Source organism: Urocampus carinirostris, chromosome 13 (genome assembly GCF_059441175.1).
Source record: "Urocampus carinirostris isolate Australia breed hairy pipefish chromosome 13, RoL_Ucar_1.0, whole genome shotgun sequence".
Taxonomy (NCBI): Eukaryota; Metazoa; Chordata; class Actinopteri; order Syngnathiformes; family Syngnathidae; genus Urocampus; species Urocampus carinirostris.
The window spans coordinates 32,164,088-32,190,400 of NC_142361.1; the positions used below are offsets into that span (position 1 = coordinate 32,164,088).

General features: G+C 37.7%; 2 protein-coding genes across 2 annotated transcripts in view; one reads left to right on the forward strand and one right to left on the reverse strand.

The window, feature by feature from the left end:
• Nucleotides 1-1,260, forward strand: part of eno4 (enolase 4) — a 28,824-nt gene extending 27,564 nt beyond the window's left edge. The window contains exons 14-15 of the mRNA XM_088351719.1: nucleotides 74-147; nucleotides 219-1,260. Of these exons, the coding sequence (XP_088207845.1) occupies nucleotides 74-147; nucleotides 219-233 (89 nt within the window). The 3' untranslated portion in view covers nucleotides 234-1,260. The remainder of the gene's footprint in view (nucleotides 1-73; nucleotides 148-218) is intronic.
• Nucleotides 1,261-2,883: 1,623 nt separating this feature from the next.
• On the reverse strand, nucleotides 2,884-25,868 carry shtn1 (shootin 1). Its single transcript, XM_088351844.1, has 15 exons — nucleotides 25,513-25,868; nucleotides 22,347-22,399; nucleotides 21,227-21,287; nucleotides 18,002-18,096; nucleotides 14,593-14,755; nucleotides 14,315-14,412; nucleotides 14,025-14,106; nucleotides 13,252-13,346; nucleotides 13,008-13,154; nucleotides 11,448-11,601; nucleotides 9,074-9,197; nucleotides 8,632-8,711; nucleotides 7,448-7,548; nucleotides 5,843-5,893; nucleotides 2,884-5,665 (listed from the first exon to the last, which is right to left on the reverse strand). The coding sequence occupies exons 1-15, from the start codon at nucleotides 25,565-25,567 to the stop codon at nucleotides 5,537-5,539; spliced, it is 1,488 nt and encodes a 495-aa protein (XP_088207970.1). The 5' UTR covers nucleotides 25,568-25,868; the 3' UTR covers nucleotides 2,884-5,536.
• Nucleotides 25,869-26,313: the final 445 nt, after the last annotated feature.

Below are 26,313 nucleotides of genomic sequence, written 5' to 3' on the forward strand. Positions count from 1 at the left end.
TTGATCTTACAAGGCAAAGTCCAAGAGATCATCCAGTCAGACGGTCATTTTTTTGTACTGGTGTCGTTCGCAGTTTCAAAGGAGCAACACGGTCCGCCTTTGTTCCCTGTAAGAGAGAACGAGGACGTCATAGAGGAGCAGACTTCGGTTTGTATGACCAAGAAAAATGTCTTTATTTTACTTGCTTTATTCATTTTACTGTCCATTTCACTTCACAGCCGCAACCCAGTTGAGAGGAAAGAAGATCCACTGACCTGATTTTGTCTGCTTCTCAGGATTGAACATGTAAATAGATACAATTCAAGGGCATGGTTTTGGTATGGACGGAAGAGACATGTCCCCACCAATATTGTGCAATCATTTTGTCCCCACTATTGGTAAGATCAGGCCTAAAAAACATCCAGCCCTACCGTACCTGCGGGTATAAAAGCCCAAACCAGCCCGAACCCGATTGATGAACTTGATCTGACGACTGTCGTGAAGCAAAATTGAAGCTGCATTTCTGTGTTAGGTACTTCAGCGCCGAAGTGTGCGCTTCGGGACCGAAGTGCCTTCTTTGGCTGAGGTACGCGGAGCGCCAAAATGCAGCACCGAGGTGCAGCTTCAGGTTTATCCTGGGCTCAGTCCCTCGAATCAGGTGTGCGCTTTGGCGCCAAAGTGTGCGGCTCAAGTAAAAGTACAGTTACTTCAGAATGGTATCAATCAAGGCATTAGCTCAGGAGGTAGAGCGCTCATCTTGGGATCAAGAGGTTCGATTCCTGGCTCCTGTCTAAGTGTCCTTGGGCAAGACACTGAATCCCTAATGCCCCTCATAGCAGGTAGTTGCCTTGCATGGCTGACACTGCTATCGGTGTGTGTGAAGGATAGGTGTGAAGCACATTGTAAAGCGCTTTGGGAGGTGTTCATTGACTTGAAAGGCGCTATATAAATGCAGACTATTTACATTTAGAAGTAAAAAGTAAGTGTATGTTGTGCAGATCCTCCACAAAAAAAAAATTAGGAAAAGAAAAAAACAAAAGAGAATCCTGCCCAGCCCAACTTAATGATTCACATTTTATCCCCAACCCTAGTTCCGTGCCCAAGATCTAGTCCCCACCAATATTATGTGATCACCTAAAAAATGTGCTATGCCCCTACCAAGGGCAAGACCAAATCAACACCATTGATACTAATATATATTTTTCATCATGGAAAGAACTGTTGTTATTGTGATATGGATGTTTCAAACATTATTTGTGATAAAGGATTTCATGCCTGTTGTCTTAGTTGTATTTCTATATTCTGGGAGCTAACAGGGAAACTACATTAGCAACTTGCCTAACTCAATCTTTGCTTTATATTGTACATTAAAAATATATTAGTCAAATGGGTCACCAGGCTAACTTATTTACAAACAAGCATGATTAACATGTTTACAGTGAAACATTATTTTGAGCACACTTAGGTTCCTCTTCTAATTCAAATTATATGCACTGCTTTGCCTTAATTGGTTGCTTGTGGTCACATGAATAAAAAAATGTTTTTCAAAAATAATTAGGGTGTACTGAATATACACAGGTATTGATTTACACTACACAAGAATTAACTGTATTGTTTGTCAGATAAATGCACTCATAAATTAATCAATTTGTTGTAGGGCTTATTTATTTACATGTTAAGAGAAGATAAATATACTTTTCTTAGATTTTTTTCTTTTGAAAAACTAAATATTTTTTCTGACCTTGCTAGATTTAGTTTTTATTTTTGGGGTGCCGAGTGACATTGCGGCTCTTCCAAATATACTTAGAAGAAAAAGATCCAACAAGACACGAATTAACAGATTTTTTACCTAAACAGCTATTCTGGGCATCATGTTACTTGAAAATACATAGTCCTGAGGTAGTGGTCCCGTGGTGCTACCAAGTATAGAATAAAGAAGTAAACCGTTTTTGGTCTTCCTTCATATTCAAATAAAGTTATATGTTGTAAACTTGTTTCTTAATAGATATTACTGTAGTTTCTATTCATAACTATAGAGGCTCTAATTTTGTTGTTAAATCAATTTGAAGTGAGACCCCCTCTGCAGTATTTTGTTCATTGAAAATGGCAAAACCGTATCTTTGAAGACTTGTGTCAGCGAATCTGCTTTGCAAAAGATAAGGCTTAAAATGGCGTTAACCCCACACCATGTTAAGGGGTTCGCAAGCTTGAAATTACACCTCGGTGCTAAACGAAGCTTAAACCCTTAATCGGTAAAAGTCGTCAGTGCGATGCTTGACGGGGCGCGCAGTTCACACTTCTCGTGTTTTAGGTGCTAACACGGGGGTTGAAGGGAAATCCGCACAGGTGTCGGCAGAAGAAACATCGCTAGCCCAGCTTCTCATAAGTTTCATTTCAACACTAAGAAAAAAAAAACGAAAAAAAGGTTGGATCTGAGTATTTCTGGAGTTGGAAAAAATTATGACCAAAAGTGAAAGGAAAATAATTAGACTGATATTAAGCACTTTAGACTAAATATTCAACAGTAGTAACATTAGAGTGAATATAACACTGCATTTTTCGTGTATTACGGACGTTATACGTCAGGTTTTACAGTGTAATACACACACACATATCATATATATATATATATATATATATATATATATATATATATATATATATATGATATGTGTGTGTGTACACACACACATGCATATATACACTGTCCACTGCTCGACGATAGCTGGGATGAAGTCCTGCACCCCGCGACCCTACTATGGTGCAGCAGATAATCGATGGATATAATATATATATATATATATATATATATATATATATATATGACCACAATTGCATAACATGCAACAAGTCTGATTACTAGTTATGTATCAAGAACCGGACCAGGATCAGGACCCAAATGCGTGACGTTTCTCTCACAAGCCTTTTATTTTACGGGAAATGGGTAGTCTTTGCACGTTAGGCAGCAGTCTGGTGTGGAATGATAGGAAGCCAGAGGCCGACAAGATCAATACCGGACAGGACGGGACAGACATCAAAACAGGATGTTGAAAATAAACAGGACAAACTAGACAGAAACGAAACTGGAAACCGATATTAAACTGGACAAAATAAACGGGAACAATACCGGACAGGAAATACTAACAGGAAACAGGAACGAGACGAAACCCCCGTCCTGCGGGCCAGAGGTTCGTTGACGGACTGACAAAGGAAGAGTGAGAGCACTGAGCTTAAATAGACGGAAAGCCAATCTGTCAACAAGCCGCAGCTGGCGCCACACGGGCGGGGCCAATTGGGCGCCATGGCAACCGTGACAGTTATGTAGATGGCATACAAAAAGGCATTAGATTTTATCCCAATATGACACTATTTTTCACATTACCGGAGAACAATATTAGCAAATGAAAAAAACAAAGTCATCCTGAAAGATATAAATAAACAAAAAAACACAACAAGGGAAACAACTCTTTGGCGTATTAATTCATGAATCAGACTTTTAAGGGCATTCTCTTAACACATTGTCAATTTTATATTGATATTGTGTTCATAGTTTATATTCACGAACGCACGTTTTCAACAACGTGTGCCACTTGTAATGCTTAGTTTGTGTTGAGAAAAAGTCAGAGAAAATTTGAAAGGGATTTTCAATCAAAAGTGAGGTGCACGTTACAAGCGTGCATTTACACGGATAAAAACGGTACTAGTATTAGTACAATAGTAATTGGTGACCGGTGGTCAGGCCAGACAGTTGGGCTATTCTATTGTCCAAAATGTCAGGGCTAATTTTGAAGGGGGATCCAGTTAAGGGGCCGGTCACACAGCCGTTTGCGGCTGAATCACGGCTAAAATTTTGCGTTTTTTTTTTTGCCCGTGGTTGCCCGCGATGGAAAATGCGCAAAATTGGCCAACCCGCTGTTCATCGGTGGTATGCCCGCAAAACAGACGCCGGCGACTGTTCCGCTTCCTCATCGCGTCATTTTCGCGTCATTTTCTCGTGTGGACCACGGGTATAAAAGCTCCCGAGCCGGTGTTGTACCCAAATCCAACACCGACGGAACCCCCAACCCCCCCTCGCGTGAACGCGCATTCTGCTGCGATCGCTTTTGTTGGAAGCGTGCATTGACGTTGGTGACTTTTTCATCCGCGTTAACAAACGCATTTTGTAGAATACGATCGCACTTTATTGTTTAAATAAACGCGTTATATAGACAAGGATCTCCCAATTGTTATAATTAGCTCGCTTTATTGTTTTAATAAGCGTTTTATATAGAATACGATCGCTTTTGTTGGAAGCGCAGCAGAATGTGCGTTCACGCGAGGGGGGGAGGATTTTATATACGGTGTGCATTACCGTTCGATTACGTTCACAACAAAAACGGAATGGTTTATGTTGTATTACATTCCCAACAAATGCAAGACGAAGTGGTTTTGGTTATATGTTCGCCACTACATTCCCTAAAAGTGATATAAAAGTGAGATAAAACGAGGTAAAAGTGGTTGTAGTAGCGAGGGGATGCAAATCTCGGCAGGGATGCATTTCTTGGCAGAACACCGGGCTGTAGAAATCATAACCGCTCAAGACACAGTCCCGTGAAGATCAAGATTTCAAGCTATGGCACCGAAGAAGCCAATATGTTATTATTATAATAGTTTTTCATTTTGATTTTATTATCTTGTTATGAAATGAAAATAAATGTCAAGAAAGAAAAATGGATTAAGACGAGGTCACTACGGTGACGGGGATCCATTTCCACCCCTTGACGTCTCGAGCACAACTGATGTGTGCTCGGCAAATGGCGCTGTATAAACGCGGAGAAAGGCGTTTGACCGTCACACGCGTAACACGCTAATTTCACGTAATAACACCGCGATACAGGCGCAGAACATGCTATTACCATGCTCCACCCACGATTACCCGCTGAAATTTCCTGTCCTACCCATGTGTAACCACGCCCTGGCCGCGGCCAGAGCACGTCGTTCCGCGTCATTTCCGCGTCATTACCTCGTGTGCCACCCGCGGTTAACACGTGCTCAAAGTTTTGAGCAGCTCAAAACTTTTTCGCGCGGCCAACCGCGTGTGAATTTCCGACCGCGAGTAAAGCACTGCTGTATCTCGTCTATATGGCGGTCTCAAAGCGTCCAACAGCGCCCAATAGCGTCTGCTTCACGGCCAGAAATTTCTGGCCGTGGTTCAGCCTCGATACGCCCGTGAAAGGGTGTGTACCCGGGCTCTAAAGAATTGAGCAGCGCAAAACTTTTTCGCGCTGCCACCCGCGCGCGAATTTCCAACCGCGTGTTAAGCACAGCTGTATCTCGTCTGTATGGCGATCTCAAAGCGTCCAATAGCGTCCGCCTCACAGGCAGAAATTTCTGGCCGTGATTCAGCCGCAAACGGCTGTGTGACCGGGCCCTAAGACCTAGTGTTTTTAAATAAAGGGATGCGAATGTAAACTTTCTTTATAGAGAAAATCAGATGATTTAATCCCTCATCAAAATCAAAACATTAATTGAGCTCTTTTATAAAGAAAAAAATGCAGCCCTGAAATCCAGCAATTCCTTAAGATGTGTGTGTAGCCTCTAGTACACCACGGCGCCTCAGTAAGACTCTCTTCAGTTCGTCATCTTGGGATGAGGATGTTGGTGAAGAGGGTGTTTTTGGTTGTGAAACCGTTTTGTCCAAATTCACCTGGGAGTATTAAGACAGAAATGTCAAAAATTAAACAGGCATGTTATGGCGTTTACATGAACTTTCCATTTCGGCAAGAATTTATGCTGGAACTTTGGTATGTTACGTCACAAATTTGTTGGCAAACACAGGCAAACTCCTAAGTGCAGGTACGAGCTCTTTGACAAAGTCAATTACCATGATTACTTTAAGCTCCTGGAAGGCAGAATTGGAGGGCTTCTTCTCCACCTGAGAAAAGCAGGATAACAAAAGACAACAAACATTATACTGGTACTTATTATTCCAAATGTAAGTGGATTGTGTCCTGAATATAGCCCCTATTTCAGCTACATGATGACGATGATGAGCAAACATTAGTAAGACGGAACATCAATGCACCATTTCCCATTTTCAAGACCATTACTTCATATAGGAAATCCCAATTACTGTGGCACAAGAACACATTGTAAGATACCTTAAAAGCTACCATCTCCTTGTCAATCACATCCAAACTCCTAATGGATGTAAGAACTCTAAACAAGCAAACATTACAGTTCCTGGAGAAAAAATTAACATCTTAATTTTTTTTTTCAGATGTACAATGCCAATGAGCATGTATAGTGTTGAGAACAACGCATGATAAGTTTTATGTGTAACAGTACTGTAATCCCATGCTCCTTCGCGCTTTGCGGTGTCAGTGCATCACCAGTTAGAAAGTATTCCAAGATCCATTATCCCCATATTGCTGCAATATGTCAGAACCAGAACAGAAACAGGACCCAATCGCGTGACGTTCTCACACAAGCCTTTTATTTTACGGGAAATGGGGAGTCATGCACATGAGGAAGACGGTCTGGCGTGGAAGGACAGGAAGCCAGAGACTGACGAGACCGATTCCAATTGCCCGAGTTGATATCGGACAGATGGGGTCGATACTGGACAGGAAAGGACAGACAGGATTGATAACAAATCAGGATATCAAACACTAACAGGAGAAACTAGACGGGAACGAAAACTGGAGAAAATAATAAAAAGGACCAAAATAGACGGAAACAAAACTGGGACCCGAAATTAAACGGGACAAAATTAAACGGGAACAATACTGGACTGAAGATATCAACAGGAAAACAGGACCAAGTCAGAACCCACATCTTGTTAGGCAGAAGTTTGTTTGACGGGCTGACAACCGACGCAAGAGAGTGCTGAGCTTTATATAGAAAGAAAGCCAATCTCAACGAGCCGCAGCTGGCGCCCCACGGGCGGGGCGAATTGGGCACCATGTCAACCGTGACACACACAGGCGCAACCAATTGGGCGCCATGGCAACCATGACACAAGCACGGGGGTTAGATAACACTTTTGCCGGGCATAGGGTTTTTGTTTTTTTTATTTGGTGTCCATTAACTACGATGGACTAGGGATTACAATACAAGCTTGAAACGTTACACATTCATGAAGGTTGGCTAAAATATATTAAATCAATCCCAATACTCGGTAGGTATTAAGATTTATATATTGTTGTCATTGTCACAAAAACAGGCACTTCTGCAAAAAAAAAAAAAAAAACATGTATTTTAGCACCTTCTGGTGGCTAATTTAATACAGTCAAATTTTAGTAAGGAATGTTTTGTGGTTGTGATGAGTTCAATAAACAACTCATGCTATGCTAAGTTTTTTTTAGCATCAAAAATATTCATATTTGCCTGCAATAGACTGAAACAGCAAAACCTTAGCAAAAAGTATTTCAATAATTCACCATCAAAATAAAATAGTTGTATTTGAATATGAAACCAAATAAATAACCTTTCTCTTGTTACAAGGTCTCTGGCTGACAGGCCGTAGTTGAACGCCTTTCTTGATCCTGTCCATCATTTCCTCGACGGCTTGCTGTTTGACGTCCACTCCTGTCAGACACACAAATGAGCCAAAGGAAGAATTTTTTTAACACATGAACCCTTGCGCTAGAAATCTAGACCCTCAGTTTATAATTTAGATAAGAGGCAAAGAACACCAATTACTGGGTATCCTTTGCAATTTGTGCTTCATCTAATTAATTACACAATCTTGTGTATATATTTGCAATTGATTTATTTTACATTATTAAGCCGACCTGAAGGTCTTTTGGCACAAGGTAAGGACGCATTTTAAAACGATTGCTATCTTACTTTTGAGGGGGTTCAACTCTTTTCAATTAAGCTCGTAACTGATATTTGTGAAGTTTGTGAATTGATGTAAAATCATCAAATACAAATGGTATCGCGTGCGCCCTCAGTTTTTACAGGTAATTCATTCCCCACCTGCCTCCCGTTAAACAATTTTTGCTTAAAAAAGAAGAAAAATAATAAAAAATAAAATAAAAATAATAAAAAAATATATAAAAATAATAATATACATATATATATATATATATATATATATATATATATATATATATATATATATATATATATATATATATATATATATATATACACTAAAATTCTTAACTATTTGCAGTGCCCAGGGCGTGCATTTTTTACGTCGGGCGCACAACTTACAAAACGTCTCCGACAACTTTTTCAAGAAGAAAAAAAATACCCTTTCAGAGTTGTCTGCCCTGGTGTCGCTAACTTTTTCTCCAGAGTTTCAGACACAGATATTTGGCAGTTTTTTTAGTCTTATTTAAACTATTATTCTTCCCATTTTTTCGGTTGCATTGACATTTTTATCATATCGTCAATGGTTTACCTTTTATTATACTATATTTTAACATGCTTTTATAATTATCATATGAAGTACTTTTTATTTTGACTACATTTTAACTTGTTTTTCAGTAAATAAAAGAACTCCATATGCACTCTTCAAAAGAATAAAATATTTCTCAGTTTTTCTTGTATTTACTTTTTTTGTATTTTGACTGTCTTTTCTAAAAGCAAATCTTGCGGGTGCTTACCCCAGACAAAGGAAAGGTTATTACATAATCAATAACCCATTTGTAATTTTTGTACCTGCTTCCTTGTCAGAATTGTGGACCACAAGTGGAATGTCGCCGTTATCTTGTCTCTTCCTGATCAACGACAGTAGCGAGCTATGGGGTGAGCACAAATCATTATCAAATTTTGGGGAATCATTCTTCAAAAGCTGCAGCAGATGCTCATTTTTGTTTCCACATTAATTGAAACTAAACAATGAATGGGAGAAAAAATCAACGATTCCCTCTTAAAATACAAGATGCATTTTTCTAAAACTTGTGCTAGCTACAATGTGACCTAAAGACTGAATGGGTCAACTGAAAAATAAGTTGTCATTTCTTAATCGCTTCATACAGCAAGTGAAGATTTGTATAATTTCAAATTGCTAACCATGAATACTGTATAATAGAAATGCATCACTCTGCTGACATTAATAATAAAATGCAGATTTACAACAGTCAAAAGATGAAAATGTTACCTGAGTGGGTTCAAAGTTACAAAGGTGGGAACTGGTGGTGGTGGTGGTGGAGGAGGAGGACAAGGAGGCACTGCGGAATGAGGTGGATTGATAGCTGTATCCAATCTCTTTTGAAGTTCTTCAACTGACCAAATTAATGATAGAAGGATTTAACAAGTCAAGTCACATTCATTTGTAAAGCCCATACTCACAAGAACTTCAAAGGACTGTACAGGTTGCATTTACACCATTCCCTGATCTTAAACCAACATGCGGGCAAGGAAAAACTCAAAACTCAAGGAAAATGAGAAATCTTGAGAAGGTATAGCCTCACAACATCTCCTCACTGATTTCCTTCTAATATTGTATCCATGATGACGATGATGATGACAATGATGCACACAAAAGGACAAATCGTTAACAACATCAACAGGCTAGTCAACTATATCAGAGGTACAAACCAGGTATGTAAATAGTAAATCAACCTAACTCTAGTTTATACCATGAGTGTCCTGATACAGATACTTCACGTCTGATACCATTCAACAGGGGGCTGCAAACTTTTTATAAAGCGGGCCGTATTTAGTAAGCTGAAAATGTGTGAGGGCCTACTATTCAGCCTGGCATTCTTTCAAAAGTCTTTAATAAATTCCCCTCCGTCAAAGGTTTACGGTACTTGGTGATCAACATCGCTACCTCGTATCTTGCCTTAAAACCTTTTCATTTGACAGGGTCTCGTGAAAAAGAGCTGCTGTGCCATTAAACCAGTTGTTTCACCTTTTAATAGTGTTTGTTTCCAGTTAGCTTGTTGCTTTGTTGGAAATGAAATATGCCTCTTGATATTGTATTGTTTGAAAACAGTCACAGTCTTTAGGCAAACTAGGCAGACACAGTTGTTTAGGACTTGGTTGAAAAATAATCCAATTTCCACTCATCCCGGAAGCACTGGCCCTCACACTCAACTTTCCTTTTTTATTTACTGTCGCCAAATCTGAAATGGGCTGACAGAAAGCCAATGGCAAGCTGGCCAAAGGGCTACTGTCATCATCTGGTGATTTTTTTTTTTTGTACAAAAATATCTTATGCTGCGGTCAGTATAATATTATTAACTTTGCGACAGGGGCCACAGGCAAGTAAAATTTCGATCACACGCCCCAACTGACCCACGGGCCGGGCTTTGGAAATGCCTGCCATACAATCTTGCAGTCCAGACTATTGTGAGATAATGATATTATCCAAACTGATATTAGCAGAAATTATACACGCTGATCTAAGTACTGTTGTTTAGTCAGAATTCGGCACAATGCAATTGGATGATTCTGTTTCCTTGAGTCAATAAAGGTTAAGACAATCAATCTTGATTTTAGTCATGCTTCTCTAAAATTCAGGTTCACCACAGCTAATGCTAAAAGTGTATTATTTTATATCAGGGGTGTCAAACTAAGTTTAGCTCGGGGGCCACATGGTAGAAAAAGAGCTCTTATGGGGGCCCAACTAGTAAACGAATGGCATAAAAAATGTGTCTTAGTTCGAGTGTTGGGGGCCTTTTCCGAATAAAATTACTTATTTATGTAAGTCTTGATTACAAAACAGTCTAAGTTTTGTTTTCTGATTTATTTTTCTTTCACTAAGATTTAATATAGTGTTTATCAACTGTTTATTTTTTATTTGAAAAAAAAGCAAAACAACAATTAATTTCCTTAACCATACACTTAACTCGAGGAAATTAAGGCAACCTGGTGACAAAAAAGCTCATTCAAATGATTTGTTAAATGATTTAAAAGACTGCTTTTTATTTTTAATGAAAATCCTTAGTTAAAAACGGGAACTTTGCTTCGATTTCATATCTGTTACAGGAAGGAGCTAACGCTTCTTTGAACTTCTGCAAAGACACACAGGTGCTATTTTTTCGTATTACTTTAAACAGCTGCTCCGTGATTTTTATTTTAAAAGAAATAACATTGGGATGGGTTTCCTCAATGTTCTCTGGTTGACAAATGGTATTCAGCAAATACAGCTACAGTGGGTGCTTCGCGTATGGCACCTAGCTTTGTTGACACCCAGTGGACATATTTAAAACTGCACATCATTGTTTGGCTTATTTTTCTCATGTGCCTCTCTCAGCTTTGTCTCTATTTTGCATAGAAGAGCGAAAAATAGAATGAGGTGCTTAAAAAGTGTGTCAATATTCAAGCTAAAATTGGAGATTTTGCATGAATTCCGATTAAAATTCATTGTTGTTTTTTTTAAATATCTGGTATAACTTGTCAGATTGGGGCCCCCTTGGAATAGACACTTTTACTTCTGGTTGTGTTAGCAACTAAACCACACACAATATGGTCATGGTTGTTGCCAGACATGTGTTTTTTTTCGTAGATAGTTCATACAATGTTACCTGTAAACCTCAGATCCTTGACCTCCACATGAGCTTTGGAGCACTCCTCAACACACTCCCTCTTCTCCTCCTCCACAAGCTCCAGTTTATACCTCAAGGCTGTCAGCTCCTTTAGTGCCTCACTGCTACTCAATTTATCTTCAAGTTTCTTTATCTGGGTGCACAAACATAAATATTTTGTGATTTTATTTTCCCAATTGTATGATTTCCCACTGGCATTGGAACACGCACTTTTTAAACCACTTCAGTTGGCACAATTGAAACGCTTAAATATTTCTTGTGGTTGCAGCTCACGCAGTAGTAATTGTTGGTAAGTAGCACGGGGTAGATGCCAGCTGACATTCTTTTGCCTGCTCTGCAACCTCTTTTGTTTCACCTTTTCAATGTTGCAATTGTTTCTCAAATGAGGGCTATGGTTACTTTGTGTACGGCACTGACGGAGATCAGTGATCCCACTCAGCTTTTATTGTTTTAAATCGGAGCCAGCGGAGGTGGAAGCTGGTTGAAGGTCAAGCTCCTGCCGTTCATTACAGAGCGTGTTTTCAAAGGCTCTCCTTTAAGCGGAACATTTTGTTAATACTGAGGTTGTGTTTTACTTATGCCGCGTTTTTTATTGACTATCGACCGACAGACAATAAATTCCAAAGCAAGTCACCCCTTTGTATTGAAATAATAGCGTTTTGACACGTTTTGTCACACACACACATGTGACTGCAATATCTTGATCCTCTATGAATACAAAGCACTGTATTTATTTGTGTATATTATTTATATTATCTATTATTTCTAAATTTGAAATCATTATAAAATTTTATTTCACTTTTTCTCAGATTAAACATTGCAGTTGGATCCAATGGGAGATGAACACGGGTCACGGTAGCAAGCTCCAAATCCTAACGACCGGACCATCGGATGACGTAGGAAAATGCATTTGATTTTATGTCATCATCACACTATTATTATTCACGGTACCAAAAACAAATGTTAATTTCGCTGTGCATTTCACATGTTACAATGACAATTAATTATTTTTTATCATTCTGTTCTTAGCATTGTAAGTGACAAATGTTGTTGAATACGTGTGGCCATGGTTAAAATCATTTATTGACAACGTAAACTATGAACACGATTCACTATGTATTTATCCAATGTCTGATTCATCTTCAGATAAACCAGAAATTTTGTTTTCCTCATTGTGCTTTTTTTATTTCTTTCAAGATGACTTTCTCTATTCTCCATTCTCTAACGTCCGTCCATCTCTGGGACCGTGAGTAAAATTATTGTGATGATATGAGATGAAATCTAAGGTCTTACCATAGGTCATCTATATCAACGGTGGTCCAGTGGTTAGGATTCGGCATCCTTGCCGCCATAACCCGGGGTTTGAATCCAATTATAGCCAATGTTTTGCGATTGTGGTATGCTATATTTATCGGCTTATCAATTGTAAAAATACAAATTCAGTAAAACCTTGTGAATAACGCGCACCCAAATATTAGAGTTCTTTTTTAGTTAAAACATGTGCATTATACACAAATACATTTTCACTCTCAGGTTTACCTGGCTATCTTTCTCCTGCCTCAAGGTTTCCAAATCCTTGGTCAGAGATGTAACCTGCAGCAGCGACTCCTGAAGGGCGTGGCCCGGCGCCGTGCTCTGCATGAGGATCTGACTTTGTCGATTAAGCATTTTTTGCTCAACAACCATCTGACACATACACCATTTAAGATCTTTAGTAAAACAAGTTTACAAAGGACATTCGGTGACTAGCTTACAATATCATAGAAACGGTAATGCAACTCACAGCTTTGGCAAAGTTTTCTGCCCCTTCTCGTAAGTCCCGTTCCATGTTTAGGGTCTCTTGTAAAGCTTCATATTCCTCCACAGCAAATTTTGACACTGGAAAGAAAAATCTACCGTCAACGCTAATACTCTTTCGTGATCTTTATTCAAATTCATCGAATAATATACCGTACTGTATCTGATGACGAATCGGACTTTGAATGACATTAAATTAATATATTGTGTTGATAGTTTACGTTTTCAATAAATTATTTCAATCGTGGGCACACATATTCAACAAAGGTAATCATTAACAATGCTTAGTTTATGGTGAAAAATAGGGAAACAAAATTTTATACCAAATTTTAATTAAAATTTAGGGATGCGCTTTATTCACGAGTGCACGTTTTACATAATTTATACAGTAGTTCTGTTTTGCCGTTGAAGTAGAGACTGACTATGTGTGTGTGCGCTATTGAGCTATTTAAGCCCCAAGTTGTTTCCTGTCCTTGTCACATTAAAATATTTTCAAATCTTGCTATGAAATATTTCTTAAAATAAGCAAACACTATACCATCTGTTAAATAATACAAAAGTGCTTATTATAAGGATGCCATTTATTTAGTTTCTTCAAGAACCACCATAAAATATCTTAAACCAAATAATGTAAACATAAAATGACCCCATGGGTTAAGAATTTATCTTTTTGCAGCACATAATTGAACTGGGAAGTAGCTACAAAACTCTCTTTAAATGGTTTTTCTTTTAATTGAATGCGCGTCTTTTAACTCTAACCTCTGTTATATTTTCTTAGTAGTTTGTTTTGCTGTGCCGTCTCTGCCATTAAAGTTGTGTTCACCTGTTTTTCTTTCAGCAGCTGCAAACAGAAAAGAAAGAATGAAAAGAGGTTTGACAATAAACAATTAAAGGTCAAGGATAGAGCAGTCAATCAGTGGTTAGCACTGCGGCATTAGTCCCTTTGACGTCCGTCAGTCAATTTCAGGGAAAAGGAAAGGGAGTGTGGCACGCAATACGAACGCAAAGAATAACTTTAATAGCATAATAGTAATAATAATGGCACTCACTTCTTCTCTGGTTTTCTCAAGTTGTTCTTTCAGCACCGCAAGATTATTAGAGAGGTGATCCTTGTCCTTCAATGTTAATTGCAATCTACTTTGCAGCTCTGAAAAAAGAAACACATCTTAATTATGATTTTTAAATACAGGTTGCCTGAAAAGCACAAAAATGAGGAGTAAAAAATAACATACTGAAGCAAAATACATTTATCAGTTTTAAAAGAAAAAAGTGATGTCCACTGTAAACTATGTGGTCACCGTCAAGTACTCGACAATTCCTTTTGCACCTGAGATTTTAGTTTGGCAGAAAGTTGACAGGCAATTGGCAGCGTTTAGCTCGTCACTTTCTCCGTCTTCATCCTCGAGGTTTATGTCTTTGATGGTCCCCGGGCTGAGTTGAGACAGCAACATCATGCTCTTTCGTTTCAGAGAGCGGTTCTGACGATTTAACTACAGATGAGGTATAGAAAAACAAATGACAGCTTACAAACATCAAAGTATGTGGTTGAACGTTTGCTTATTTAATTGAAATATTTAATAATAACTATAGGAACCAAAATCCTCCTGATTTCATTCATCCCTCTCGGTATGAGAATGCTGTCGGGTGAAGATGACTATGAAGCTATAAGGGCTCAGCAATACAAATCACAGTTCGCCTGCTTTCTTAGGCAAAGCACTTATTGGTCATTAGATGAAGCCTGAAAACTGTAATCATAACAATCATCATAATATATGGAATACAGTAACTATAATAATAAGAATGCATAACAGTTCAATCCTTTTGTTGTCCACATCTTAAGGACCATCTTTGCTTTTTTACAAAGCTTGCACGTTTTGAAGCTAAACACTAATTTTTGTTACCAATTAGCCTAAAGATATTCAAGTCTTGTATATGTTTCTAAAAATAACAAATAGCTCTATACAATGTATTTACAATTTTGTTACTCCTATAATTGCCTGGTTGTAATTGTTAGAAAAAGGTCTATGATTGGCTCAGTCTGTCAATTTTTCAAGGGCCTTGATTAATTGACATATCTAAATTTTAGGTACAATTTCAATACAAATTTGGAAAAATTCATCATACATTTAAAGCCACTGATCATGTTAATGATTTTTTTATGCCAGTTGGTAATTACATTTCCTAGGAAATCACAATGACCCATTACTGGTAAGCTATTTTCAGAACCAGTTGGCGGGCTACACAGCTGCTCTTGGAGAGATATCTGGTGCCCGCGAGCACTAAGTTGATGACCCCTGGGTAATAATACTAATGTTAGCATCATTATCATCATATTACAGGGTCTGTTCACCCTTTTGATGGCCAAATTTAAGCACTTTTTTAAACACTTTCAAAGCCAATTTTCTGATTTCTACAGTACCATTCCAAGAAAAAATAATGCTTTACTATATTATTAATAATCATCATTATTGACTGATTGTTGTTGTCATGATTAATACTGATCCAACCGACACTAAAAATGTATTAAAGATAGGTGCACGCCAAAAAAAGTCATATTTTCTAAAGTTTTATTTTTCTTCACTTAATGTGAAGTCTATTGAGCCAGACTGCTGTGAAATTGGCAACAATTTCAAGCATTTTTTAAGCACTCCACCCCAAATTTAAGCCCTTTTCAAACTTTGAAAACACAACATTAAAATTCAAGCATTTTAAAGCATTTCAAGTACCCGTACAAAGCCTGATAATAACATTATTAATTCTGGCAGGCATTCGGCCGAAACTCTAAAATAGTGTGCTGCCAAATAATATCATTAGTGAATTTTATAGAATTTTTTCTTATAGGTTCATAATTGGTACCACAAATGTATTACTTGACCAGTGTTGGGCATGTTACTTTAAAAGTGTTTTTAGTTATAGTAACTCACTCATTTTTTCATAAAGTAACTGAGTTAGTTACTGATTTACTCCCTAGTAAAAGTAAATAGTTACCAGAGAAAATAACTATTTCAATTACATTAAAAATACGTTTTTATGCGTGAAATAATTTAAAATCTTATGATCAATTAAAAAACACTGCGTTACTTGTAGAGATGGGAATTACGACGATTTTTAGAGAATGGGCTTTTTCGTCTTGGCTCACTAAGAAGAGCCAGCTTTCTCGGGACCCAAACGGCTCTACAGGTTGTTTTTGTTATTTTAATGCCTATATTACTAATTCATATGTAAAATTATGCACGAAATGACTTAAAAATAGGGGAGAAAATACAGAAAAATGGAGAGAAAAAGAAACAAAAAAATACGATAACAAAAGATAAAGGGAGAGATATAAAAAGAAAAACTTAATAAAAATGTAAAGTGTATTCATTATTTATATAATGAATTAAATTAAATGAATTTCATTTTTTATCGTTCTGCAATTTATGTGCAGTACAGTTATACCAAATACATGTCTGGCCACAAATTCCAAAAATTGACGCATTATTTCATTTAATGCAAAACGAACTCATGATACCACGTGTTACCCTGTGCAAAACCGAAACACTATGAAAACACTCCTTACATTTCACGGGAACCATATTCAAATTATCAGCGTTTTCATAGTGGTGAGTTTGTATTACAATCAGGCAAATCAAGCAACAAAATAAGGTGCCTGCACAAGTGACAGGGCAGATGAGCCGCTTTTCCCTGCAATCAGTCATAATGGCAGGACACATGCAAAAGCAACGATCAAGTGCGGGAAAGCATAAACCATTAAAGGCTGACGCAGATGAAGAAACGAAGCAAAAACTCTCCTTTTAGCATAATAATTTGTTTTGAAGTTATTCGTATTTAAATCGAGCATTTCACAACATTTCTCTGGCTTATTTTCGGTTTGATCATTCAAAATGAGGCAGTCTTTTTGTGCTGCCGTATTCAACACTTTCAATCATAAAAATCAAATCCAACTCTGATTCTTTAAGAAAAACAAAACTGTGGCCAACAGCAGATTTTGTTCATGTTGCATTATTTATAACGTGAAAAAGGTCTCAACTGTACAAAGAAAAAGAGACGATGGAAAGGTACAGCCGTAAATAAAAGTACAATAACACATATGCAAGAATAAACATTGCTATCATACACAGAGTCATAGTTGGGGGAAAGCTTTATCGAAAGTTTTTTTGTAATTTTGCTATGCAGAATACCATCAATGACCGTGTGCCACAGAACTTTTTTATAAATAAAAGTGTACCTTGTAGTAGTCGTGGCAGTACTGTGCCCCAAAAATGCGAAACAGTAAGAATGTGCACTGCTAACAATCCAAACATTGGAAATTTTGTCGAAAAACCGAGGAGTAGAGCTTTTGTCCCAGAATTGAATGAGAAACGATTACAGTAATATAGTCAAACAATAAAAAGCTACAAAACACTCTGGGCTCCATCACTCTCAAAATAACAATTCACGGTTAAGTGAGGACTCCAAAATTGTGCTGTAGATCAAAAGAATCGAATGCAATTTTACACTGAAGGGACAGAAGAACTGGCGGGGCACAAAGTACTTTTGCTTTTGTCAAAATCTTTGAATTACTCTCATTGGATTGTTATGTCTGGGATCTGCTGCTGCATTTACTTTACAAAATGTACACAAAAAGATCCATTTTCCTCCTTATTTATTTGTATGGGAAGCTTGGAAAAAAAACAACAAACAAAGGAACAGGTGTCGCATAGTCATTGCGAAGAACTGAAATGTTAAAAAGTAACCTTGACGGCCAGGGCTTCAGCACTTTCTCTGCACGTGCGCTCAATTTCCAGTTTCTCCTGAATTGCGTTGACCTCTTCAATGACCATTGTAGAGACTAAAGAAAAGAGAACAATTAACTAACCGTTAATTAAGATTATTTTGTGATGTGTCAATGTCTACATCGGATTGAAGAATGACACCAGTATACTTTCAAAAACCATAAAAAGATTTTTGGCCCATAAGCTGCTACTATTTTCTCTCCAGGTTTTGAACCATGCACCTTATCCAAAGATTCAGCTATTGTATGGATTTCTGTTCCACATCTGTTGGTGCTCTAACTACTGCATTTTCCAAACTATAGGGCACAGTTTAAAGCTCCAAATAGCTCAGAAACTTCAAAGTGAGCCTTATAATGTGGTGAGCCTTACATTACCGGAAAATGTGTCGGTAATGCACAGTTACATTAAGTGAAACTGCATACGGTATCTGTTCTGCCTTTGGGAAACATATAGAGCTGACTGCGAGGGCCCTCTATGGGTTAACATGTTATTTGTTTACATCTCAGAATGGTTCCGTAAATGCAGTAACTACTAACCATATTTATTCATGTGTCACACATTTTCTTTTACCTAAAAAAGAAGTCAAAAGTTTGGCTGCACGTTGTATACAAGGTTTTACGGGAGGATATTACCAAATTTGTGTAATGATTGATCAGAGATTGGTCACGGTGGTGAGAGCATCGAATTCTAACCACTAGACCATCAGTGATATAGATGACAGATGAAAAGGCATTAGATAATATACCATTGTCCCACTATTTTTAATCGCAGTACGAGTGATAAATGTTAGGGAATGGAGAAAACGCGTTATACACGATTAAATACTATCAACACAGATTTCTTGGGCTGATAGTCCAACGTGACCTTTAAATGTATATTTTCTGTTTTGTTTTGTAAAACAACGTGAGTGTAGCTTATAATCAAGGGAACACAGTAATCAGAAAAAAAGCTCCCAATGAATTGATTTTAAAATCCATTACATGGGAAAGGAATGTAAAAAGCTCAACAACATGTTTCAAAATGTTTTGACCCTTCACTCATTTTCTACAAAGGATCTCCCGCAATGGCAAAACGCTCTGAGACCACTTAACAGAAAAGACGTTTTGAAATACAGGATGGGGTGTCAAAATAAAAAAAGCAGAGCAAATAGTTTGTGTTTGTGACGATGACAGTTCGAGACGTGGTCGATTTTCATTTGAATAAATCGAACCCGTGTATTCAGCCGTTCTCCAGCCAAAACACATATTATGTTTGACTTCCACATTAATCGAGGCTGCCTCCGTGTGCCAAGCAGCTGCATATTAGGAGCTATTACGTGATTTCATAGCTCTTAGAAAATTGCTCCTATTCACAACAAAACGGCTGGAGGTGGGGTGGCAGGCTCGGCGAGGGGTAGTCGGAGGACAGGACAAAAAGCCCCTAACACACAATCATGCCTTTTCAATTGGTGATGGCAAGGTTGATGACAACATGACCATTGTGTTATAATGATAACACCACAAAGGCATCTGCCCCCCTCATCAAGGCTTCACAGTGGCTGCAGATACAATTTAATTCACTGCTCTGTTGGCGGCGCTGATACCATTATGCCACGCATCGGCATAGGGGTAATCACTGTCTTTCCTGAGAGGAGGATGAATAAAGACAGACGCAAAAAAGAAAGAAGAAAGCAGATGGAGTGATGATGAGGATAATGGGGATGCCAAAACTCACAATTAAGACTGCCATATTTGATGTGTCGGAGAGGGGCCGTTGACTTTCAGCGCTCCGACATTGCTGTTTGTTTACCGCCGGCTACCAGTAATCATAATTAACGTGTCATTAGGTGCAAGGCGTCCATGGGATGATTTATTAGAGTGGCCGCCGCATTACTGCGACGGAAGTGAGAAAGCAAAGGAAAACTGGCAGCTAAGTGCTATTGAATGGCTGATGTGAAGAGTGCTGGGAGTACGCGGGTATCGCCTCATCCCTGTGTTCATCAAGGTCTTAATTAGGTGTGACTGAGGGGAAGGAATTGACTGTCGTCAGCGAACTAAAGCTTCGTCCACAATTTGTAATTAGTTATGTGGGAGGGGCCACAGTAGGTGAGATTGTGGAAACCATCATTCTGATGATCGTAAATTCCACAGTACAGAGTGCACCTTATTAAAAGCCACATGCGCAAATATAAGCAACTTTGTTTTTGAAAAGACTGCACTGGACTTTTATCCGCAGCCTCAAACAGCCATAAAAATGAACTCGTTCACGTCCATTTTTTTACATTTAATATGACATCACAGTTTTCGTCACGATAGGAAAAATATATTCGATAATTAATCACCTGCTTCCACACTAAAACTATTCAATCAGACAACAAATTACTTGTAAGAAAGATTCCAGGCATTTATGTATGTTGCTGCACTCCTGCTTATATGCAATGGCAATTTAATGAATATTGACTGCTGGGTTTTGGCTACGGAAGGAAGTCATAGTTACTTATCCTGTTTACCCCCGCTTCATTGAACTTTTTTCATTTTGACATTCAAAGCTCTTGGCAGAAATCACAAAGCTTTATTGTACTTAGTAATGTTGTATTCCCTAGTACACGCCAGATCTAAACCAGCTGCTCATCGCAGGGCGGGGGGAATTGCCAGGGACGTGCTGCCGTCAACGCGGCGGCCCGGCGGGCACCACAGTTCGGATGATACGCAGAAAAGGCCTGTGGCGCGTCTGAAGCAGCCAGCGACCATTTGCCTCTCGGGAAAAACAAAACAAGCCGCACTATGAACCTGCAGTGCTTAAAATGTTGGATAAAGTAACAGCCTGTGGTGCAGAATTTACGGTTTTAAAAATGTATCCGATTTGGAGCCTCAGTCAAAAAGATTTTGACACGAAGGTTTTCTTATTTGTTGTCATAAGAAGATGACATAATTCGCTGCTGTTGACGGCCGAAGACGTCAAAGAAATGGGCTGTAATGAGTAAGATGGTTTTTAAGTAGGAGTGGTGTTGTTTTTATCGCATTTGGCAATGGGATGATACTTATATCTCCACAATGAGTGAAAACACCAAGCCAAGTTGCCATAATGCCAGACTATTTGTTTGGCAATGATCCAATCTATCGTTTTGGAAGCAAAAAGTTGCAGTCAATAGCAGAAAGATAACTTGTGTTGTGATGGCAATACAGTTTTCTACACCAAGGAACTTACCTTCTTGAACCTTATTGAGCGTCCTAATTGCCTTATCTCGTTCTTCCGCCAGAATCTTACACTGGGGAAGAAGGAAAACATTTTGAATGAGTCGTTTTGCGCTATAAATATGAACTGCTATTGTCATATTAGCTATATCAGTGTCTTTGAAAAAGTAATAATAATGATAAGTAACTACTTGGAATGTTAAAAAGCACTTTTATGCAAGACATCCCAGGATGAATATCCTTTTCTTTTGTAGCACTTATCACCAATAAATGCAACCGGAAATGTTATAAAATACATTTCCCAAAAAGAAAAAGAAATATATTTATCCCAGTAGTGATTTTTTTCCATCAATTGAATCAAATTAATAAAAATTGTCAATTTTTTTCTTGTTCTGAATATAAAAAGGCCACAAGAGGGCAGTAGAAAATGACACTATGTGTACTCATAACTTTGAAATACAGTACTGCTCCATATTTGCCCATTATCAATACTTGGTACAATATAGTTATCCGTCCATCGTTTCCATTTATAGATAATTCCTTATTGTACACTTTGTTTGATCATTTACTGAATTCATTCCTTGGGTTATCAGCCTGCTTTTTGAACAATGAAGCGGACTGTGTATGTGAAAAGATAATAATGAAAAATTTTTTGATTTTCAGCACGATTCTAAATGACTGACATAATCCACAGAAAGTCATGGTAAATAGATTTCATTTCAAATCATATGTATATTAAAGCATTTATTGTCACGACCAGATAAAATACAGCAAAGCACAGGGAAATTAATTTGAGTGCAAAATTGTAGTTGTTTACCTTTAAGCAATTCAACAATAACTTTCTCCTCACTTAGTCTTTTAGGCTCTGGAATTTTTTCATTTTGACATTCAGAGCATTTGGCAGAAATCCCAATGCTTTGTTTTACTTATTCTGTCGATTCCCTGGTTCGCGCTAATACTCCATGCTGGTTTTCCAGAAACATTGCATTTGAATTTACTTTTAGGAGAAAAACAATTTACACTAACTATATAAGTTTAGTCACTTAATTCCAACAAAACAAACATAAAGGGTTGATTAAATGAAAATGAAATTGCCTTAATGAAAAATATTCTAACTTTCAAGATGTATTTACCTCCTTAGTTGCTGCTTCATGTTTCCGTTGCAGGCCTTCATATTCTTCAATTGCTGTGGGAAGCAAAGGATGCCATTTAGCCATTGTCAAAACAAATCCACACAAAACGACCACGAACTCCCCCACTTTTTCGTTAACATATAGTACAGTCTCAGATACATTCAGCGGAAACTACTCAAACATGTGATGCCCTCTCATCCATGGAGTATTTCCTTTTTCTGTCAGCTGAGTGCTACAGTATTGCTGGAAACAAAGAACTGTCAGGAAAGACACTTCCCCAATTATATAAAACAGATTTAGGGGTGTCAGTGTTCCTGATTCGGAGGACACAAAGCGCTACTATATCACAATTTTGTATACAGTATTGTACTGGTTGATTTTTTATGATATTGATCAGTCTACAGTACTTTTTTCATTGTGTTTAAATGACACATGCTCTTTGACAATGCAATTGTATCTGTACACCCAATATATTGATTAATGAACATACTGTATCTGGACATTTAATCAATATTACAGTTTAAGTGTTGCACGTGACTGTTTAAAATGTTGCTTAACAGAAATTGGATGTTTGATTAATGTGTGCCACCTTGTTAGTTTGTACCTTGACATCATTTTATTTATTTTTTAATGCAGTGCAGTGGATTACTAGTTAGCGTGTCCAACTCATAGTTCAGAGATCCTAAGTTCAATTCTAGCTCCACACCTCCCTGTGTAGAGTTTGCATGTTCTCCCTGTGCCTGAGCATCTTTTCCCAGGCACTCTGGTTTCCTCCCACATCCCCAAAGCTTTTGTGATTCCAAATTGTTCCTTGGTATAGATATGGTTTTATGGTATTTCTATGTGTGCCCATTGATTGGCTGCCAATCAGTCTAGTGTCTCTCTGCCTGATGGACAGCAGAACCCCTGCAATCCTGGTCAGAGTAAGTGGTTCAGGAAATGAATGAAATATTCATTTAATATTATTTTATCTTATCATTTTAATCATTTTGTGTGTGTTTGTGTACATATTATTCTGGGTTGGGAACTGTCAACAGCGGAGAAAGCTGTCCAGAGTCGCGTCTTCATTGGCATTGGGAATCCGTGAACCGTGAACACTCAAGTCAAGTCAAATTTTTTTGTACAGCCCTTAATCACAAAACGTCTCAAAGGACTGCACAGGTCACATTTACACCTGATCTGAATCCAACATGCAGGCATGAAAAGACAGGAGGAAAATAAGAAACCTTGAGAAGGGGCCTCATAAGTGGTCATCCACCTTTCAGGATGACCAAGCTGCAATCAATTTTGCATTGGGTAACAATACATACAACATAGTGAAACTTCAATAAAATAAAAACAGGTAATATGTAAAATCGTCCAAAAAGTCCATGACAGCAACAACGCTTTGATTCTGTAAAATTGTCCAAAAGGTGTGAATCTTATTATACATTACCTTGAGTTGCAATTCGTCTTCTGAATAGTGTGCAGTATACAAAAAACTGTAGATTTAAATTAAATTTGTATGTATTTCCACGCATGTGCAATTGCAATACACTATTTTTGGCCAAAAAGCCTATAACCAAGCAAAGCTAATAAACCATTAAAATAAAAACATATACTTTTAAAATATTGATGTATGAATGAATAAATGAGACCTTTATTTCGAACATTCTAAAATAAAAACAGGACAAAAAGAATGACTCAACAACAACAATAATATTAACATAACATGTTTGAAAAGGGGTAGTAAGAGGCAGATGCTTATTTTCCCTACCCCTTCATCTTCCCTATTAAATACATTTTACAGATAGCTCCTCTTGTGTCTAATACAACAAAATCTCACAGATATACATAATACATAAGTCAGATATCAATAATTACAATAATAACAATAGTCACATATTTTATACACTAATCATCGTAGTACCTATCTATTAACGTTATAATGCTACTTGTCACTAAATATTTTTGTGACACCAATGATAATAACAAAAGTAGCAATAATAACAGTTACGATACAATAATACTGTAGTAACAATAATAACAAGGTTAAATATAGTTGTAAACGCAGTCTTTTCAATCTCTAGTATCACTCATACACCATTTCCTTCATCTCTGTCGTCTGCCAGTAATGTTTTTTTTTGCATTCATATTTGAACACGTGAATAGTTGGACATAGTTTGATCTCATCTTGTAAATTGTTCCAAATTTTGACTCCACACACAGACACACACATCCTTTTCCTGGTGGTTCTCACCTTTGGGATTTTGAATTGAGAACAGTTATAACTTCCCTCTTTCCGAGTGAATAATTTTTGGATGTTTTCTGGCACTGAGTTTTTGTTGACCTTAAAGAGCAGTTGTAAAGGGAAAGTTTTGACTAAATCATCCAATTTTAATAATTTGGACTGCAGGAATAAAATATTAGTATGATCCCGTTTATATACAGGGTTGGGTAGGGTTACTTTAACTGGATTACTTTCAATTACTTTTGGATTGCTCCAATACCAAATGTGCTAATAAAAGACAAAAGAAACTAAATATGAATAAAATGACTAAATTTTGTGCAGGCTTGGGGAGTAACGGAATACGTGTAACGGCAAAAATGATGTTGGCAAGCTGTTTGGATTTATTTTCATTTTGTTTCTGTCGCATTTTATGTTAGTTTTGCCGGAGATCAAAGAGATCAAAGCCAGGAGAGAAAGCTTACCACGTGTTGTGAGTCATCATTTTATTCATATTTAGTTTCTTTTGTCTTTTATAAGCATATTTGGTATTGGAGTAATCCAAAAGTAATTGAAAGTAATCCAGTTAAAGTAACCTTATCCAACCCTGTTTATGTATTTGATTTAGTGTCGTTCAGGTGTCTTTTACTTTTGCAAGGTGCTTGATAATGCTTCTAAAAACGAATGTCAGTGGGCTCATTCCAACGTACAGTTGTAGACAAACTCTTTAAGCCGGTTTAAGGAATGTAAAACGAATATTATGTATTCGTATAGCAACAAAACAACCCTAAATGCCAATTCTCAAATACATGTGATAAGAATATAGCGAGTTCAAATGTAGCAGTATGAGTACTCTCTCCGTCTTCTTCCCTTCAGAAACGTATTTCCCTCCCTCCATTTTTTTTTAAAATCAAAGTTTACATATATTATTTCACACGTAATGCAGTAAAGCAGGCTTACCTTTGTCTGTCAATGTAGCAATTGTGTTCTTTCTAGCAACCTCTTCAGACGCCATAATTCGTTTGTAAAGGATTCGGAATATGAAATGACACACCTGTAGTGTACACCTACAATCATGCTAGCTTAACATAGGCTACACACGAGCGCCACAATTCAAAGTCCGTCTCTCCCTCTTTAGCACTGTCAGTTGGTCGGAAACATGACGAAAGGCCGTAAAACACACCTTCAAAGTGGCTGACAACCAGACTAAGGTACTTCCTAACTATTTTGATAAAGATATGTAAATTTAAAGGGGGAGTTCACCTAAATATTTCGCAAAGAGTTAGAGTTGTCTATCGCTGTTTGACAGTTGGGACTAACGCGTTCCTGGAACGCATTGCTTTTCCCGTTAACGAGTGCGGTAACGCGTTATAAACATTTCCTTGTCATTATTACATGAAATGATGAAATTATCTGCATTTATATAGCGCTTTTCAAGTCAATGACTTCCCAAAGCGCTTTACATTGTGCTTCACATTTCCCAATAGCGGCCGTGATCTGTGCAGCCATGTAAGGCGCTAACCTGCTTATTGGGGGTAATTGGGGGTTCAATGTCTTACCCAAGGACACTTCGACATGTAACACGGACAAGCCGGGATTCGAACTGGGATCCCTTAATGCTAAAACGATCGCTCTAACTCCTGAGCTACTGCCGCCCTGGTATGTCACGGAGTTCTACTTTTTTATTAATGCGATTAACTGACTGGATAATTGTCATTATCACTCATTTTGTCACATTAAACCCTTACTCCGTCATAATTG

Bases quoted from the DNA above. Each gene is read 5' to 3' on its own strand.
- shtn1 (XM_088351844.1), bottom strand. From the start codon at position 25,567: ATGGCGTCTGAAGAGGTTGCTAGAAAGAACACAATTGCTACATTGACA. The intron at 14,107-14,314 runs GTGAGTGCCATT...TTCTGTTTGCAG, and splicing joins TTGAGAAAACCAGAGAAGAA to CTGCTGAAAGAAAAACAGGT. The intron at 7,549-8,631 runs GTACAAAAATTA...TGTGTCTGACAG, and splicing joins CAATTCTGACAAGGAAGCAG to GAGTGGACGTCAAACAGCAA.